Source organism: Hemitrygon akajei, chromosome 5 (assembly GCF_048418815.1).
Source record: "Hemitrygon akajei chromosome 5, sHemAka1.3, whole genome shotgun sequence".
Classification (NCBI taxonomy): domain Eukaryota; kingdom Metazoa; phylum Chordata; class Chondrichthyes; order Myliobatiformes; family Dasyatidae; genus Hemitrygon; species Hemitrygon akajei.
In genome coordinates, this window is record NC_133128.1 from 12,765,493 (window position 1) to 12,786,669 (window position 21,177).

General features: G+C 43.7%; 1 protein-coding gene across 2 annotated transcripts in view; it reads right to left on the reverse strand.

Moving 5' to 3' along the window:
• Nucleotides 1-21,177, reverse strand: part of LOC140727495 (neural cell adhesion molecule 2-like) — a 1,581,686-nt gene that overhangs the window by 258,477 nt on the left and 1,302,032 nt on the right. For both annotated transcript variants that reach the window (XM_073044851.1, XM_073044852.1), the window contains exon 8: nucleotides 6,008-6,153. In XM_073044851.1, the coding sequence (XP_072900952.1) occupies nucleotides 6,008-6,153 (146 nt within the window). The remainder of the gene's footprint in view (nucleotides 1-6,007; nucleotides 6,154-21,177) is intronic.

The window sequence follows — 21,177 nt, forward strand, 5'->3', positions numbered from 1 at the left end:
AAATCTATTTTAACCTTTGCTTCAAAGATTAAATTGGTGAACTGCATGCAAGATGAGTGATGCATCGCTGTTTAAAATGAGTCCATCGGGCTCTTGAACCGAAGGGTACATCTTCATTCAACTTCACTTGCCCCATCACTGAACTGTTCCCATAACCTATGGACTCACTTTCAAGGACTCTTCACCTCATACTCTCAATATTTATTGCTTCTTTATTTATTATTATTATTTTTCTCACTTGTATTTGCACAGTTTTTTGTCTTTTCCACATTGGTTATTTGTCTGTCCTGTTGGGTGTGGTCTTTCATTGATTCTATTATGGTTCTTGGATTTACTGAGCATGCCCACAAGAAAATAAACCTCAGGGTTGTATATGGTGACATATATGTACTTTGAACTTTGTACTTTGAAGAGATTGGGAGGCAGCTACTGCTTGTTTACATAATACCATTAGACATAAGAGGAGAATTAGGGCATTCAGCCCATTGAGCCTGCTCCGCCATTTCATCAGGGCTGATTTACGTTTCCCCCTAAATCCCATTCTCCTGCCTCCTTCCTGTAATTATTGATGCTCTTACTAATTGAGAACCTATCACCTCCACTTTAAATATACCTAACGACTGGCCTGCACAACCATCTATGGTGATGAGTTCCACAGGTTCATCACCCTCCGCCTAAAGAAATTCCTCCTCACTTCTGTTCTAAAGGGATGTCCTTGTATTCTCAAGTTGTGCCCTCTGGTCCTAGATCTTCAAACTATTGGAAACATCTTCTCAATGTCCCCTCTATCTAGGCCTTTCAATATTCAATGGTTGCATAGTTGCATTGGGAAATAATCAACAGAGAATTAGTGACCTAAGGTCAGAGATAGGAAAGGAGATAGTTGTTGGTATAGATGGTGATTGAGCTGGTCAAAGTGATGAAAAAGATGTGTGCTTGGAAACTCACTTTTAAGCTGCTGCAGAGAAATAATGAAGAAACCGATTTGTAAATCACAACTAAACATTACAATGCATATGTGTACACAGAGGCAATATCACTTGAGAATAATGGAGAGGTTTGCCTGATGTATCAAGCTGTTTCTTCTATTTCCCTTATTAGAACCAAGTATTGTCTATTACCTGCACAATGTTCAATGCCACTGTAAATATTCCTGTTGTTAATGCATCCTTTTTCCTTTGCTCCAAGCAATTTAAAAAATAAAACATACAATGCATACAATTCTGAGACAAACACTATTCTGCCCTATTGATATAGGTAAACAAAATTATAGATAGAATAAATACAAGCAGGCTTTTCCTACTTAGGGTTTGATTTCAGCATTTAAGAGAAGTTTGGTTCGAACCATAGCCCTTCATACCCCTCCCATCCATGTACCTATCCGAATTTCGCTTAAATTTTGAAATCAAACCTATATCAACCACTTTCATTAATAGCTTTTATCAGTTTCTGAGTGAGGAATTTTCCCCTTGGTTTCCTTTTAAAAATTCACCTTTTACCCTTAACCCATGATTTCCAGATGCAGTCTCATCCAATCTCAGGGGGAAAAGCCTGCTTGTATTTACCCTAACTATACCCCTTATAACTTTGTATACCTCTAACAAATCTCCCATCATTCTCCTATGCCCAAGGGAGTAAACTCCCAACTTTTTCAACCATTACTCAGGTCCATGGTCCATGATCTATGATCTTCAGTTTCACTATCCAACTAATAAATCAACACTGGAAGTTTTGCACCAGAAGGAGAAGGAGAGGATTGTTAATGATTTGGGTTGAAACATGCACACACTTCTTGGCCTGCTGAGTTCCTCCAGCAGATTGTTTGTGACTCCAGATTCCTATGTCTGCAGTCTCCAGTGTCTCTGGCACTAAATCTTACTGGTGAGCTTAACATAAGATCCCAGGGGAAGGGAGGATGCCAGTGTTTTTCTGGCTCTGTTGCATTCAACAATATTGCAGATGAGAAATTTATTCTGTTTTTGCAGAGGTGAATTATATAAGAGACCTCCTCACATATGAGATCACTTACAGACCTCTCTGCAGAGTAGAGATACCCAAAGTTTCAAAGTACATTGATTATTAAATATACAACCCTGAGCTTCAAAGGTTGTCAGGCCAAGGAGTGGTAGTGTGGACAAGCTTTCACTACCTAAACGTGCTCCTCACGGCATGCGCCTCAAATAGCCTCTGACAACCAAGTCCAACTCCTGGCCTTTTTGGGTGGCTTAGTCTCTAAGCCGGACGGAACTGTTTCTACTGACAGGAGAAGGGGCAAAGGCGGGTCCTGGCGCCTTAAAGCCAATGCTTCGGGTAGATGGAGCTCGTCAGCCTGGGAAGGCAGTCCACCTAAGAGAGGGAAAACTCTGATTTCAAACCTCCGCTGCCTTGCGGCCATACCCACTCATGGGAAAGGCTTCGGGAGTAAACCCTGAGGACAAATCCGGAGCTGTAGTCTCTAAGGTAATCCGACGTTGCCTTTGACCTCATTCTGGCAACTCCTGCGACAACACTGGCGCCAAGCTGTATCAGCCCTTGCCCTTCCCTTGGACAACATCGGTGGTGTGGAGAGGGGAGACTTGCTGCATGGGCAACAGCCGGTCTTCCATACAACCTTGTCCAGGCCTGCGTCCCGGAGAGAGACTTTCCAGGCGCAGATCCATGGTCTCGCGAGACCAGCGGATGCCATCACAACCCTGAGATTCATCCTTCTGCTGGCAGCCATGCATCAAAGAAATACTGTGGAACCCATTTAAGAAAACATTGAATACACGAAGAAAAGAACGAATGGTGCAAACAGCAAAAAGTGACATCCAGAATATTAAACATCAACGCGCGGAGTCCCCAAAGCAGTCCCAGAGTGACAGTGACTGAATCAGTTCAGTTCAGTGTTGTCTCAATGACAGCGGACTCAGCCACAGAACCAGTTCTCTGCCGATGCGCCTTAATCAAATTGTGCAAATGACAAAAAAGAGTAACCAGAAACACATGGAACATGAACTGTAGAGTCCTCCAAAAATGAGTCCACAACCATGGAGCACATTCAGTGTTGTGGACATTAAACATCAAGCTGAAGAGTTGAACATCCCCAAGCTGCTCCGAGTTGATTAGACATGCGTCTTCATCCGGCTGCGGTGAGAGGGAGACCTGTCAAACGCAGGCGGATGGTGCTGAACACCCGCTCGTTTTCCTTAACGGTTTCAGCCTTTCTTGGCGCCTTTGCCAGCGGGAATTAATGGTGCCTACCATGGGTTTACGTTCTGCCTTTGGGAACCAATAGCCACACACTCTATTCTCAACCTCACCAAACTCCCCCGGAGACAGCGAAAGCACCAGATCGCTCAGTTGGCCCACAAATATATCATCAAAATGGAAATTACAGGCTGCAATGGATCACAGTTCAGGAAAAGAAGCATATTTAAAAGAAGATGGAATAGTTTTGTGCGTGCTGTCTGCAGGTTATCATCGGTGGTCACTTTGCTTGCTAGCACCATTTTGTATGCCCAGAAGAAATAACTTGTATCGGAGGTGGTGGGTAGTGATAGAAACAGAACAGATATCGTAAATACATTACACCTACAGCTCGGTGATTACTGGCTCTTATTCTACTTTCACGTGGAGTGTTTTTTTCCTGATTCTTTGCCAAGGTGAAGTATTTTCAATTACTGAAAACATTCTGTAGGCAAATACAGCAACATGTGGGCTGCAGTGTGGTGCAGATATCTCACAGCTCCAGTGACCCACGTGGGCAGCGCAGTGGTATAGTGGTGAGCAAACAAGTACCAGAGCCCCGTGTTCAATTCCTGCCACTGTCTGCAAGAAGTTTGTTCATGTTCCCCATGACCGCGTGCTCTGGTTTCCTCCCACAGTCCAAAGATGTACCAGTTGGTAGGTTAATTGGTCAATGTAAATTATCCGGTGGTTAGGCTAGGGTTAAATCTGCGTTTGCTAGGCGGCGTGGCTCGAATAGCTGGAAGGGGCTATTCCACACTACATCAATAAATAACAAAATAAATAAACTAACAAAAATAAATAAATAAAATTTTACCCTGACCTTTAATAGTGATTACATGGGTTTGGTAAATTGGCTTATTACTGTCACATGGACCAAGGCAGAGTAAAACTCTGTATAGATATCATTTCATAACATCAGTACACAAAGTTATTACAAGGGAAAACTAATAACCGAATTCAGGATATAGTGTTACAATTACAGAGAAAGTGCAGTGCAGGTAGGACATAACGAGGTAGATTGAGGGGACAAGATTACATCTTATTGTACAACATTGTAAACAGAAGAGATTCCGCAGATTGTGAAAATCCAGGGTAATACATAAAAATGCTAAAGAAACTCAGCAGGTCAGGCAGAATCTAAGGAAAGGAATAAAGAATTGACGTTTTGGGCCAAGACCCTTCATCAGGACCTGAAATATCATCCCAAAAAGTTAATTCTTTATTCCCCTCCATAGATGCTGCCTAGCCTGCTGAGTTCCTCCAGCATTTTGTACATGTTATCATACAAGATGTCCAAGAGTCTCATTACAGCAGGGTTGAAGCTGTGCTTGAGTGGTCATGCTGCGCACGGGCTTTGGTATCTTCTGCCCAATGGGAGGGGGAAGAAGGAAGAATGTTAGGGACGAGAGGGGTATTTGATTATGATGGTTGCTTTACAGAGGCTGTGGATTGTGCAGGTAGAGTCTGTTGGAGGGAGAAGGCTAGTTTCTGGGATGTGCTGATTGTGTCCACAACTTTCTGCAGTTTCTTGTGGTTTTGGGCACAGCAGCTGCAGCACCAAGCTGTGATAAATCTAGAACAGGAGCCTTTCCATGGTGTATTGATAAAAATGGGGGTTCACTGGTGTTCCCACACACCTCGAAGCACTGCTGGTTTGGGATGACACGTTCTTATAACGCTGCTCCATGTAAATGGTGGTAGGGCCATCAGGGGGGATTTGATGGGCAGGTGAGGAGCTGGTGGGAGTGGTGGGATCAATCCGAGAGACACCGTGGAGTAAATGGCCTCTTAGCCCGAAAATACACTCAGTGGGCATTTTATTAGGTAGACCTGCACTCTGCTCATTAATGCAAATATCTAATTAGCCAATCATGTGGCAGCAACTAAATACATAAAAGCATGCAGACATGGTCAAGAGGTTCAATTGTTGTTCAGAACAAACATCAGCACAGGGAAGAAATGTGATCTAAATTACTTTTACCATGGAATAATTGTTGGTGCCAGATAGGGTGGTTCGTGTATCTCAGAAACTGCTGATTTCCTGGAATTTTTGTGCACAACATTTTCTAGAATTTACAGAGAATGGTGTAAAAGCAAAACAAAAAAAAAATCCAGTGAATGGCAGTTCCATGGGCAAAAACACATTGTTAATGAGAGAGATTAGAGGAGAATGGCCAGACTGGTTTAAGCTGACAGGAAGGTGGCAGTAACTCAAATAAGTATGTGTTACAACAGTGATGTGCAGAACAGCATCTCTGAATGCACAAAACGTCAAACCTTGAAGAGGATGTGCTACATCAGTAGAAGATCATGAACATACACTTAGTGTAGTACCTCTGGCACCTAATAAAGGTACATAATGTATCTTTATTAGCTACAGGAGGTACCTATTAAAGTGGCTATTGAATGTAGAAATAATCTAAGGTTTTCTATAATAACTGAAGATTAACTGATAAACAATAATAACATCAGGACATTTGATACAGTGATCATTGAAAAGATTTTAATTAATTTGGTTCTTCCCAAGCTACTCCTAATTATTCTCAGTTATAACAGACATCCTGGAACCTGTCACCTCTCACAGACATATTACCTTACACAATTATCTGCATTTTGAAAACCTTGCCTTGAAGCAAATTTCATGGTTACCATTAAAAGTAAGATGTCAAGCTTGTGTAGAACTACAAAACATACTCTGAACAGGTCCCTGGTTGTGCCTTCTCATCTATTATCAACACTAATGGGAAGACTCCGTCCCCACCTCTAGCTGTCTTACCTTCTCTCTTTCGAGAATATTGCTTCCATTGCCAGACCTTCTCCAGAAGATTGCTGGAACGGGATCTCCCTCTGCCTCACAGGTGATCTCCACTTGCCCGTTCTCCGTTGCTGTCTTGTTCTCCAAGGATGTTATACGCGGCTGAACTGCAAGTGGTTAAGGAGGAGGAATAATTATGACCGTTTTCTTGCACAGCACTGTTCTGTTGTATTGCTTTGAGCAAATTCTGACCCATTGCAAAACATCTCCCAATCCTGCAATCCTCATCAACCGAGGAGGTCAAGGGCAGCAGGTGCAGAAAACACCACCATCTGCGGGTTTCCTTCTACTTCACCCATCGCCGTGAAGCATTGTATTAACTGTGATTCTACCGTGCCACCCTTAATTTAGAACAAGTGGCATCGCAGGTAGATGGGGTCATAAAGAGAACTTTTGGCACATTGGCCTTTATAAATCAAAATATTGTGTATTGGAGTTGGGATGTTATGTTGAAGTTGTATTAGATATTGCTAAGGGCTAACTGTTCTATTTACCAACAGTATTCTCCTCCATAATCCTGACCATAGTTTATGTACCTCAGTGGCTGATTATAATCAAGTGCTTGAGATACTGCATGATGCCTCACCAAACAAAGAACAGTTCACCCCAATGCATTTCAAATCATAGTTTCAATCAGGATTACTTTAAGAAACCCCTGCCCAACTACCATCAACATATAACCTGTAGCACCAGAGGTCCCAACACACTAGACCACTGCTATACTAAGATAAGGATTGCTCAGAAAAATCTCGGGAAATCTGATCACTTGGCTGCCCTTCTCCTATCTGCATAAAGGCAGAGGCTAAAGAGCAAGGCTCCAGAGGTTAGGACAACAAAGAGGTGGTCGTGGGAGGCTACAGGATTGCTTTGAGTCAGTGGACTGGGCCGTGTTCAAGAACTCAGAGGATCTGAATGAATACACCATGGTTGTCAGAGATGTTATTAAAGCAGTCATCGATGAGTGTGTCTCCACAAAATCATTCGGAGTCTTCCTTAACCAGAAGCCTTGGATGAAACATAAGATCCATGATCTGCTGAAGCCAGACCAGAGATGTTCAAGTCTTGCAAGTTAGAAGAGAAAGTTAGAAGAGGCCCAGTTACGACCTCTGGAAATCTATCTCACGGGCAAAGTGGCAATTTCAGACTAACCTTGAATCACTGAAGGACACTTTAAAACTGGCAGGGCTTGAATGTTATCACCTCTTACAAAATGAAATTAAGCGACATAGGTGACAACAGGGCTTCACCTCCAGATGAACTCAGTGCCTTCTATTCCCACTTTGACTGTCAAATCATAGAGGAACCATCACAAACTCGCACAGCCCCCAAAGACCTTGTGATTTCTGTCTCTGAGATTGACATGAGAGCATCCTTCAGGAGGGTAAGCCCACAGAAAGCATTTGGCCCTGACAGGGTACTTGGCCGAGTACTAAAGACTTGTGCTGATCAACCCGCTGCAGTATTCGCTGAGATTTTTAACCTTTTGCTTCGGCGGTCTGAGATACCCATCCGTTTTAAACAGGCTTCCATTATATCGGTGCCTAAGAAGAAAGTGGTAACCTGCCTCAATGACTATCATCCAGACTTACATCGACTGTGATGAAGTGTTCTGAGAGGTTGGTGATGAAACATATCAACTCCTGCCTGAGAAGCAACTTGGATCTGCTTCAATATGCCTACTGGCACAACAAAGGTCCGCTGCAGATGCCATCTCATTGGCTCCTCACTCAACCCTGGAACTCCTGGACAGCAAAGATGCAAACATGAGGATGCCTTTATCAACTACAGCTTGGCATTCAATACTATCATTCCTTCAAAAATTAATCAATAAACTTCCAGACCTTGGCCTCAATACCTCCTTGTGCAATTGGATTTCTTCACTTGCACACCCCCGGTCAGTTCGAATTAGCAACAACATCTCTTCCGTGATCTCCCTCAGCACAGGTGCATCACAAGGCTGTGTGCTTAAGTCCTCTGTTCTACTCACTTTACACTTATGACTGTGTGGCTAAGCACAGCTTCAATGCCATAAGTTTGCTACCAACACCACTGCTGTTGGCCAAATCAAAGGTGGTGATGAATCAGCATATAGGAGGGAGATTTAAAATCTGGCTGAGTGGTGCCACAACAACAGTGTCACTCAGTGTCAGCAAGACCAGGGAGCTGATTATTGACTTCAGGGGGAGGAAACTGGAGGCTTGTGAGCCAGTCCTCATCCGGGGAATGAAAGATGGAGAGCATCAGCAACTTTAAGTTCCTCAGTGTTACCATTTCAGAGGACCCTGATCTGCACCCAGCACAGAGTGCAATGCGAAAAAGCACAGCAGCCTCTCTACTTCTTTTGTGATGAATCAGTAAGATATCTCGAACTTGGACAAACTTCTATAGATGTGTGGTTGAGCTCATTCCATAGAACCATAGAACACTACAGCACAGTACAGGCCCTTCAGCCCCCCATGTTGTGCCGACCCATATAATCCTTAAAAAAAAGTACTAAACCCACACTACCCCATAACCCTCCATTTTTCTTTCATCCATGTGCCTGTCCAAGAGGCTCTTAAATACCCCTAAAGTTTTAGCCTCCACCACCATCCCTGGCAGGTCATTCCAGGCACTCACAACCCTCTGTGTAAAAAATGTACCCCTGATGTCTCCCCTAAACTTCCCTCCCTTAATTTTGTAAGTATGCCCTCTGGTGTTTGCTATTGGTGCCCTGGGAAACAGGTACAGACTATCCACCCTATCTATGCCTCTCATAATCTTGTAGACCTCTATCAAGTCCCCTCTCGTTCTTCTACGCTCCAAAGAGAAAAGTCCCAGCTCTGCTAACTTTGCTTCATGTGACTTGTTCTCCAAACCAGGCAACATCCTGGTAAATCTCCTCTGCACCCTCTCCATAGCTACCGCATCCTTCCTATCATAAGGTGACCAGAATTGAACACAATACTCTATGTGTGGTCTCACCAGAGATTTGTAGAGTTGCAACATGACCTCTCTACTCTTGAACTCAATCCCTCTGTTAATGAAGCCTAGCATCCCATAGGCCTTCTTAACTACCCTATCAACCTGCATAGCGACCTTGAGGGATGTATGGATTTGAACCCCAGGGTCCCTTTGTTCATCCACACTCTTAAGTAACTGACCATTAATCCTGTACTCAGTCTTCTGGTTTGTCCTTCCAAAATGTATCACCTCACACATCCGGATTGAACTCCATCTGCCATTTTTCTGCCCAACTCTGCAGCCTGTCTATATCCTCTTGTAACCTTTGACAACCTGCACCTCCAACCACAACTCCTCCAATCTTCATGTCATCCGCAAACTTACTCACCCATCCCTCCACCTCTACATCCAGGTCATTTACAAAAATTACGAATAACAGGGGTCCCAGGATAGATCCCTGCGGCACTCCACTAGTCACCGACCTCCAGGCAGAATACTTTCCTTCCACAACTACCCTCTGCTTTCTTCCTTTAAGCCAATTTTTTATCCAAACAGCCAAGGTTCCACTTATCCCATGCCTCATGACTTTCTGGATGAGTCTCTCACGAGGGACCTTGTCAAATGCCTTGCTGAAGTCCATGTAAACCACATCTACCACCCTACCCTCATCAATTTCTTTTGTTACCTCTTCAAAAAACCCAATCAGGCTCGTGAGGCACAACCTTCCTCTCACTAAGCCATGTTGACAATCCATAAGTAGACTGTACATTGACTGTCCATTGAGCATGTCTTTCTGCAAGGATTTCAGATTCAGATTTGTTTATCACATGTACATAAAAAAACGTCTTTTTGCAGTAACAACTGACGCAACCCAAGAATGTACTGTAGGCAGCCTGCAAGTGTCGCCAATACAGCAGGCCCACAATGTTCAGCACAAGCAGCAACAACACAACAACAGCAACAAAACAGAACAACAACAAAACACAACACTTCCCTCCCACTCACACACAGACAGGCCACCAACCCCAGGACAGGCCATCTCCAGACCTCCAACCTCCATTTCCTGGCCTGGACTCACAGACTTCCTTTCACCATGTGCAAAAATCCCCAACTACTGGAGAAACACAGCAGTTCAGGCAGCACCTGTGGTGGGAAATGAACGGTCTCGAACTGAAACATCAACTGTCCATCTCCATCCATGGATACTGCCTCAGCCTCTGAGTTCCTCCAGCCGATGCTCTAGATTCCATCATTTGCAGTCACGTGTGTCTTCATTTCACTGAGTAGTTCATGTGTTCTGCCCATTTTGTACTTCAAAGTCCATTGTTAGAGAGTTTTCAAGATGAATTAAATAATACAAGGATTGAAAATGCGCTGGTAACTCAGTCATGATGTGGGGAGATTTGAGCAGAGGAATAAAAGGAGACCAGTTTCCAATTTGGCAGCTCCTCACAGAGCCTCAGAAGATTTCATTTGCACAAGACATGTGACAATTCTACCTAACATCATAATCTTGTGTTCCTGCTGACTTTGCCAACTGGCTGTGGATTAATTCTGCTTCATTCCCAGCTGGATGCTTAAAATGACTCGGCACAGAGAGAGTTTAATGAGATGAAGGAGAAAAGGCAGTCATATTTCAATTTCTCTCCCAGTCTCATGATCTGTCTCTCTATCCTCTTCTTCTTCTTGGGTGTTACGTGCTAAGGGTGAAAGTTTGTCACCCTCTGCCTCGTTGGCATTTTAAGTATATTTCACAATCATACACAATCACATTTCCTTTTCCGGCTTCTGATGTGGACGTTGTTGACGCACGGAGTTTGCGATGATTTTTCTGCAGATTTTAGAACTGTCTTATTTATACTGTTTTTATTGAAGAAATTATTCAACGCATGCATGTTATTGTCACTGGGCAAAAAAAAATTGCACAGCACAAGATTTTTGTGCACATTTGTCACTGCAAATTAGAGGAAAAATTGGTGAAAGGTGAAGGGTTTAAGGGGAACATGAGAGAAAAGTTCTTCACTCAGAGGGCTGTGAGAGTGGAACGAGCTGCCAGTGCAAGGGGTGCATGTGAGCCCGATTTCAATTTTTAAGAGGAGTTTGGATAGGTACATAGATGGTAAGGGTATAGTATTTTGTGATGAATGTGATGAATCAGTAAGATATCTCGAACTTGGACAAACTTCTATAGATGTGTGGTGGAGCTCATTCCATAGAACCATAGAACACTACAGCACAGTACAGGCCCTTCAGCCCTCCATGTTGTGCCGACCCATATAATCCTTAAAAAAAAGTACTAAACCCACACTACCCCATAACCCTCCATTTTTCTTTCATCCATGTGCCTGTCCAAGAGGCTCTTAAATACCCCTAATGTTTTAGCCTCCACCACCATCCTTGGCAGGTCATTCCAGGCACTCACAACCATCTGTGTAAAAAATGTACCCCTGATGTCTCCCCTAAACTGCCCTCCCTTAATTTTGTATATATGCCCTCTGGTGTTTGCTATTGGTGCCCTGGGAAACAGGTACTAACTATCCACCCTATCTATGCCTCTCATAATCTTGTAGACCTCTATCAAGTCCCCTCTCGTTCTTCTACGCTCCAAAGAGAAAAGTCCCAGCTCTGCTAACCTTGTTTCATATGACTTGTTCTCCAAACCAGGCAACATCCTGGTAAATCTCCTCTGCACCCTCTCCATAGCTACCGCATCCTTCCTATCATAAGGTGACCAGAATTGAACACAATACTCTATGTGTGGTCTCACCAGAGATTTGTAGAGTTGCAACATGACCTCTCTACTCTTGAACTCAATCCCCCTGTTAATGAAGCCTAGCATCCCATAGGCCTTCTTAACTATCCTATCAACCTGTGCAGCGACCTTGCGGGATGTATGGACTTGAACCCCAGGTCCCTCTGTTCATCCACACTGTTAAGTAACTGACCATTAATCCTGTACTCAGTCTTCTGGTTTGTCCTTCCAAAATGCATCACCTCACACTTATCCGGATTGAACTCCATCTGCCATTTACCAGTGCAGGTCAATGGGAGTAGCAGCTTAAATGGTTCAATACAGAGTAGATGGGCCGAAGGGTCTGTTTCTGTGCCATACTTTTCTATGACTCTAGGACTCTTTGGTTTGCTTTTCTATCTTTTCCACCCACTTTCTCTCTTTGCCCACTCTTTCCTTCCATGTCTTTCACTTTCTGTATAAATTCTCATTTCTTGTTCCTCCCTCTCTTCTTTTCCTTCCTTTACATATCTTTTCCATTCACTCCTTTTACCTCTCAACTTTATTTCTTGCTCTATTCTAGGCAACACACAAAATGCTGGAGGAACTCTGCAAGTCGGGGAGCATCTATGGAGCTGACGTTGCAGGCCAAGACCCTTCATCAGGATTGGAAAGGAAATGGAGAAGAATTCAGAATAAGAAGGTAGGGGAGGGGAAGGAGTACAATCTGGCAGGTGACAGGTGAGACCAGGTGAGGGGGAGGTGGGTGGGAGAGAGGGTATGAAGTGAGGAGCTGGGAGGTGATAAGTGGAGGAGGTAAAGAACTGAAGAAAAAGAATCTGATAGGAGAGGAGAGTGGATCAGGAAAGAAGGATGGGCACCAGAGGACGCCATGGTGACATAGCACTTAGTCTTTGCATTTCCAGCTCAGTGCATTCTGGGGTACATTGTTCAATTCCGGCACTGTCTGTAAGGAGTCTGTACGTTCTCCCTGTGAATTGCATGGGTTTCCTCCGGGTGCTCTAGTTTCCTCCCACAGTTCAAAGACACAATGGTTATTAAGTTCACTGGTTATTGTAAATTGTTCTGTGTTAGGCTATGGTTAAATAGGCGTGTTGCTGCAAGGCATGGCTCGTTGGGCCAGAAGGGAGCGTTCAGTGCCGTGTCAGTAAATAATGAGCAAGGTGATGGAAAGTGAAGCGGTAAGAGGGGAGCCAGAATGGGGAATGGTCAAAGAGAGAAGGGGAAAGGCAAAACTACCACAAGTTAGAGAAATCGATATTCTTGATGTCAGGTTGGAGGCTACCCAGATAGAATATGTGGTGTCCTCCAGCCTGAGTGTGGCCATTCTTTCTTCACCTTCCTCTCCTCTCCAATCCTTCCACTGCCAAACAGTGTCTTCTTCTTCCCCTTCATCTTCCTTCCTTCCAAACATACTCAATGAGGACAGGGGAGGCCACTCGGCCCTCTCAGGCTTACTCACCCATCCAATAAGATCATGGATAAGCTGATGGGAATGTAGCATTGTGATTACAATCTACCCGGTACTCTTTTACCCCAGCCCTGATCAACTATCTACCAATATCTGTCACAAACAGGTCCAGCAGACTGAGCAACGTCTGTCGGGGGAAAGGAATTGTCGATGTTTAGTTTTGAAACAATGCATCAACCCTGATGCAAGGATTTGACCCAAAATGCTGGCAATTCCTTCTATCCAAAGATTGTGCTTCACACACTGAAGTCCTCCAGAAGATTGTTTGCTGCTCCAGATTCCAGCATCTGCACTCCCCCGTGTCTCCAAACTCTCAGAGTGAACCAACTGAGGCAGTGCAGTGAAGGAAAACCAAAACTAGTTAACTGAATGAGAATGAGAGCGAGAGCAAGAGAGAGAAGAGACAGAGAGAGGATCCACTTCTCTTCTCCGTGATCTCAATGTCATGTTGATCTCATGTTGGTTCTGGCCAGGTTTTCTAAGCCCAAGGTATGTGGAAATCATCATGAGGATGAATAGTCTCCAATCAGTCATTACACAGGCCTGCCAATGTCAAAATACCCACTTGGTGTCTGGGCCTATTGAACACCATCTTTGGGACAGGAGAAAAAGGGGGACGTTCATTGCTGTAACCATGGACTGACATGTCAGAATGGGAATGGGAAGTAGAATTGAAATGGTGGCCACAGGGAAATCCCATTTTTTCTGGCAGACAGATCGAAGGTGCTCAATGAATCAATCTCCCTATTTACATCGGATCTCACCGATATACAATAGGCCACAGGTTCCATAAGTTTGTTATAGCTAGGGGAGGGAGGGGATACTGGGAATATGTTCCCACTTCCTATTAAATGCTCCCAATGGCGAGCACCTCAAATAGACTCTGACAACCAGGTTCAGCTCCTAGTCTTCATGGAAGCTACTAAGCCTGGTGGAAATGTTTCTCCTCACAGGAGAAGGGGAAAAGGCGGGTTACTGGCACATTAACACCAGTCACTTCGGGCATATGGAGCTCATCAGCCGTGGTTGGCAGCTGATCTTGGAGAAGGAAAACTCTGATCTCAAGCCTCTGCTGCCTTGCATCTATACCCACCCATGGGGAAACTTTTGAGAGTAAACCCCTAGGAAAAATCTGGAACTGGAGTCTCTAAGACAGTCCTACATTGAGTTCAACACTGACTGCCAGCTCCCGCGATGCCTCTAGTGCTGTCCTTTGGATTCATCAGCAGCATGGAGAGAGGAGATTGCTACATTGGCAACAGCTTGCTCTCAATATTGTACTGCCCTGGTTTGCGTATCATGTACACAGGTAGGACGCAACATCGATGGTCAACCGTGACCCACAGAGGGCCTCAGAACAGTACAGCACAGACAGGCCTTTCAGCCCAAGATGTTATACTAGTCTTTTAACCTACTCAAAGATCAATCTAACCCTTCTCTCCCACATTGATCCCACTTTTTAATTCATCCATGTGCCTATATAAGACCATAGATATAGGAGCAGAATGAGGCCATTTGGCCCATGTGCTGTAATGTCCTATGGTTCTATGGTTCTATTGAGTCTGCTCTGCTATTTCATTATGGCTGAACCAATTTTCCTCTCGGTTCCAATCTCTTCCCTTCTTCCTGTATCTCTTCATGCTCTGGCTAATCAAGAATCTATCAATTTCTGCTTGAAATATACCCGGTGATTTGGCCTCCACAGCCATGTAGCAATAAATTCCACAGATTCATCACTCTCTGGCTAAAGAAGTATCTCCTCATCTCTGTTCTAAAAGAATGCACCTCTATTTTGAAGCTGCGTCCCCCGGTCTTAGACTCCCCCACCACAGGAAACAATCTGTCTCTTTCACTAACTCTACCACCACCTCGGTAAGGGTGTCCCATGCATCTACGAATTTTTGTGTAAAAAAAACTACTTCTGACATCCCCACTATACTTTCACTCAATTACCTTAAAATTACGTCCTTTGTATTAGCCTTGCTGCCCTGGGATAAAGGCATTGTCTGTCTGCTTGATCTATGCTGTGTATCATCTTATGCAACTTTACAAATCACCTGTCATGTTCCTTTTCTCCAAAGAAAAAACCCTAAATTGCTCAGCCTTTCCTCATAAGACATGCTCTCTAATCCAGACAGCATCCCGGTAAATCTCCTCAGCACCTCCTTTAAAGCTTCCGCATCCTTCCTATAATGAGTTGACCAGAAGTGAACACAATACTCCAAATCATACCTGGAGCTCCAACACCACTTGCTCCTGGTCAGTCTTAGGCCAGGACCAGATGGCATACAGAACTTACAAAATAAAAGTCAGAGAGGAATACAAGAGAGATTGTAGATGCTGCGAATCTGGAGGAGCACTCAAGGTGCTGGGAGAACTCGGCAGGTCAGGGCAGTATCTGTGGAAGGAAATGGACAACCGATGCTTCGGCCCAGGACTTAATCAGAAATAGCCTGTAACCAGCATCCATGCAGGACAGACTCGAGGCTGCATTTTTGTGTTACTTTGGAGAACTTTCATTTGATACATCTAGAAATGTGTTTGTTGTGCAAAGGTGTTGATAAATTCTCTATTTTCTGGTAATTTCTTCCATCTTCCCCTTCTCTTTGTCCATTCTGGCTCCTCACCTACTCCTTTTCTTCTCACCTGTCCATCACCCCCCTCTGCTGCCCTCCTTCTTTTTGGTCTCTGATGGTCTACTCTCCTCTCCTATTAGCTTCGCTTGCCTTCAGCCCTTTACCTCTTCAACCTATCACCTCCTACCTTCTTACTTCACCCCCTCCCCCACACTCTTACCTTCCCCCTCATCTGGTCTCACCTATCACCAGCCAACTTATGCCCGTTCACCTCCACCCCAACTTCTTATTCAGGCTTCTGCCTCGTCCTTTCCAGTCCTGATGAAGTGTCCCCGCCTGAAATATCAACTGCTTATTCCCCTCCATAGAAGCTACCTGAGCTACTGAGATCCTTCAGCACTTTATGTGTGTTACTCTGGATTTCCAGCATTTGCAGAATCTCTTGTGTGTACAAGTTAAGTCCCTACATTTTTAAATTGAATTAAAGGTGTAATTATGTTAATAAGTAGTGATCATAAGCAATAGTCTCATGCTTGTTTAGCTCCGGTGTTCAAAGATAAAGTCCTTTCACATATTGTTCAAAAAAAGCACTGTTTTGTGCACCAAACTCAGTCCCTTTGAAGTCTTCTCTCACTTTTCAAAGCTATAGAACTTATAACTCGATAGCTGTTTGGTTTAATTCATCAATTTACATTTAAACATATTCCTGCTGGATATAAATGCTGAGGGATTCAGGTTTTCTGAATAAGAATGTCAGAGGAACTGTATGCCTGATGATTGATGACAAACAGTGCTCCAAGGGGGAAAATTGTATCCCTGAGGTCCAATTTTAACAGGCTGTTGAAATTGGTGAAGGCACAAAGAGTAAACCCATTTTGAAGTGTTTTTAACAAAGGGAATGTGCGTAAAAATAAGCAGGTGCTGTTTTATCAGCATTGCTATTATATGCACACGTTATTGTTCAGAAACATATCACATTGTCCATAGCCTAGAAAAGGCTTTCATAGATGAAGCTTCAGTGGTCTGTCCATCTTCATCCAATTCCATAAATATATCATAAGGTATAGGAGCAGAATTAGGCCATTTGGCTCATCTAGTCTGCTCCAACATTTCATCCTGGTTGATCCAATTTTCTCTCAGCCCCAATCCCTTCTCCCCCTATCCCTTCATGCTCTGACCAATCAAGAATCTACCAGCTTCTGCCTTAAATATACATAAAGACTTGGCTTCCCTAGCTACCCGTGACAATGAATTCCACAGATTCACCACTCTCTGACCAAAGAAATTCCTTCTCAACTCTATTCTAAATGGACATCGCCCTATTCTGAAGATGTGTCCTCTGGTCTTAGGTTAGGAAATATCCTCTCCACATCCACTCTATCAAGGCTTTTCAGATTTTAGTAGGTTTCAATAAGGTTCCCCATCATTCTTCTGAATTTTAGTGAATACAGGTGCAGAGCCTTCAAATGCTCTTCTTACAACAAGCCATTCAATCCTGGAAACATTTTCATAAGCATGTGAAAATCTGCAGATGCTGGAAATTCAAGCAACACACAAAAATGTTGGTGGAACACAGCAGGCCAGGCAGCATCTATACGAAGAAGTACAGTCTATGTTTCGAAACAAGACCCTTCGTCAGGACTGCGTCAAACATTTTCATAAACTTCCTTTGAACCCTCTCCAGTTTTAGCACACCCTTTCTAAGATAAGGGGTCCAAAACTGCTCGCATTACTCCAAGTGAGGCCTCATCACTGTTTTATAATGTCTCAACATTACATCCTTGCTTTTCTATTTTAGTCCTCTTGAAGTGAATGCAAACATTGCATTTGCCTTCCTCACCATGTCTGTACTGATCAAGTGTCCATCTATACCAATCTAATTGGTCTACAGCCAGCTATGAATTGGAGATTCAGGTGTTCATCTAGATAGTTGGACCATCAGACATATGAATAGAAGTAGGATTGAGAAAGCCCATAGGTGCTGGAAATTCAAGCAACACACACAAAATGCTGGTGGAATGCAGCAGGCCAGGCAGCATCGATAGGAAGAGGTACAGTCAACGTTTTGAGCCGAGACCCTTCATCAGGACTGAGGACGTGTCTCAGCCCGAAATGTCGACTGTTCTTCTTTCTATCGATGCTGCCTGGCCTGCTGCGTTCCACCAGCATTTTGTGTGTGTTGCTTGTCATACATTAACCCCTTCCTTCCTGGGATCATTCTCATAAACCTCCTCTGGAACCTCTTCAATGCCAGCACACCCTTTCTTTGATAAAGGGCCCAAATGCCTTGCATAGTGTGAGTATTCCTGCTTCCACCCGCCTGTCAGGCAGCTCATTCCACATTGGCCTCAGATCCCCTCTAACCCTCTGGTTTTATATGTCTGTTAGCTGCTATTCACCCTATCCATACCCCAGATCATTTTGCACAGCTCTATCACATCATTCCTCTGCCTTATCCATTCCAGAGAAAACAAGCCTGGTCTATCCAATCTCTACACATTGCACTCCAGCTGTGAGTTATATGAAGCTGTAATATATTCTTCTCAAAAAGGAAAATATTTTCTTACTCAGAGAGTAATTATAATTTAGGAAGGTTGAAATGAATCAGTTAGGATCTTCAGAAGGAACTCTATAAACACTTCAGAGAGAATATATTGAAAGACTAGTTAATAAATACACACGAAATAGCAGCAGGAGTAGTCTATCTGACCATCTAGCCTGCTTTGCTATTCAATAATATGGCTGGTTTATCTGTAGACTCAGCTCCACCCACTTGCCTTTATCCCATAAATCTTAATTTTCTTGCTATGCAAAAATCTCTCTCTCTCTCACACACACACACACACACTCACTCTCTCATTCTCTCTCTCTCACTCTTGCTCTCTCATTCTCTTTCTCTCTATTACTCTCTTTCTCTCTCACTCACTCACATGGTCAGTCTCTCTCTCTCTATCACTCGCTCATTTTCACTCTCACTCTCACTCTCTTCATCTCGTTCTCTTTCCCATGCTCTCTCTCTGTCTGTGTGTCGCTCTCCTGCTCTTATTCTCACTCTCTCTCTGCCTCTTACTCTCAGTCTCACTTTCGTTCTCACTCTCCTACTCTCCGTCGCTCTTGCTCTCTCTCTCTCACCTTACCTCTCTTGTGCATTCTCTCTTTCTGTCTGTTTCTCTCTTGATCTCACTCACTCACTCATTCACTCTCATTCTCTCTCTCCCTCTCCCTCTCTCTCTCTCCCTTGCTCTCCCTCTTGCTCTCTTTATCTCTCCCTCGTGTAATCTCTCTGTCTCTACCATTCTTGCTCATTCGCTCTTTCTCTCACGCTCTCTTCCTCTTGCTCTCTCTCTCTCTCATTCATTCTCTCTTTCTCTCTCACTCTTGCTCACTTGCTCTCTCTTTCACTTTCTCTCTCATGCACATGCTCTCTCTTTTGCTCTGTCCCTCTCTCCCCTCTCTCTCTCTCTCTCTCACACATGGGATTGTACCAGTAGGAGCCCACACAGAAGTTGGGCTGAATGGCCTTATTTGCTGTTAGAATTCTACATTTGATGAATTGTATGATGAATAAGGGAAAATATATAATTACAGCCCAAACTTCCTTTTGGAAAGCAGCTGTTTCCTGAATTCATTGTCAGAGTTAACAGGAACAATAAAGAGCATCACAATTTTTGGTCAAAACCCTGCATCAGGACCGGAAAAGCCAACAATACTTTCCTCATCACAGATGCTGCTTGACACATTGTTGGTCTAAATTCTAGGATCTTGCATCTCTTTTAAAGTTAGATGCCTTTTTCTTATATTCCAACACTTTTCCAACACTGTAAGACAAGGGAAACTGGGGAATGAGTTGACACCTCAAACATTGGCAAACGGGAACACCACCACTTGCAGGTTCCTCACCCCATCCAAACTTGGAAAATGTATTTCTGAACCTTTACCAATGTATCTAAGTCCTGAATCCTCCTCACACAGCACTTTTGATTTTAAAAGACTGAGCTGTCCTGTCTTTGTGAAGATTGCTGAAGCAATTTGGCTATAGCGCTGCATCCAAAATTGCAGGTTTGAGCCATGTTTCTGTAAAGCAGAGTGCACAGCAGTCCCTGATGTCCCTCGAGTACAGCAACCTTGCTCTGAGGTCTTCAGTTTTATTTTCCAGAGACCGTACATTTGCCAGCAAGATAGTTGGGACTAGAAGTCTAAGGTCTCTGCATTTCAATCTGCAGACCGGTGCATTATTCCCACTTGTATTTTCTTAAGGGAAATCTGAACTGGGGACCCAAATCTGCCACCGGAGGATCACTGAGTTTGAGTATTGATAGATTTTTTAAACATCTTAAAACGATGCTGCTTACTGAAGTATCCATGTCTGTGACTGGATTTCAGTTGCAGCAGTCCTAAACAGAAATACTTGATGATTCACCGTGGAGCTACACGCAAAGAGTCACCACTTAGTAATGCCATCTTACTGGAAGATCTCTCCTGAGCTCAACATATTGATGCAATTACAAAGTAAGTATGGTATTGGCTATATTGCATTAGGAGTCTGAGGAGATTTGGTATGTTACTAAAGACACTTGCGAATTTCTTCAGGTGTGCCGTGGAAGGCGTTCTAACTGATTGTATCCCCAGCATACAGGACACCTTCAAAAGGGGATGCCTGAAAAAGGCAGCAGGAACCCTATCACCCAGGACATGCCCTCTTCTCATTGCTGCCATCAAGTACTGCCACCTTCAGTACAGGAGCCTGAGGACACATACTCAGTGTTTCAGGAACAGCTTCTTCCCCTCTGCCATTTGCAGATTTCTTGATGGACAATGAACTCGAGAACACTACTTCACTATATTTTTTCCTCAATTTTTATATATTCTGTATACCTATTTCAATTTATCACTTTTATTATTATGTATTGCAATGTACTGCTACGGAAAAACTCCAAATTCCACGACGTATGCCAATGGTATTAAACCTGATTCTGGTTCTGATGTTGTAAGAAATTGTACTATGCGATTCCTTCTTCTTCAGCTCTTCATCTTTTCCACCTATCATCTCCCAGCTTCTCACTTCATCCTCCCCTTCCCTGAACCACTCACCTTCCCTCTCACCTGCCAGCGCGTACTCCTCCTCCCCCCAACCACCTTATTCAAGCGTCTTCCCTCTCAACCATCAACCGTCAGGCTCTTGAACCACGGGGGGATAACTTCACTCAACCTCACTTGCACATCATTGAAATGTTCCCACAATGACTCACTTTCAAGGACTTTTCATCTCAATGTTCTTGATATTTATTGCTTATTTATTTATTATTACTATTTCTTCCTTTTTGTTTTACACATGTTGTTGTTTTCTGCACTCTGGTTGAGTATCCAAGTTGGTGAGGTCTTTCATTTG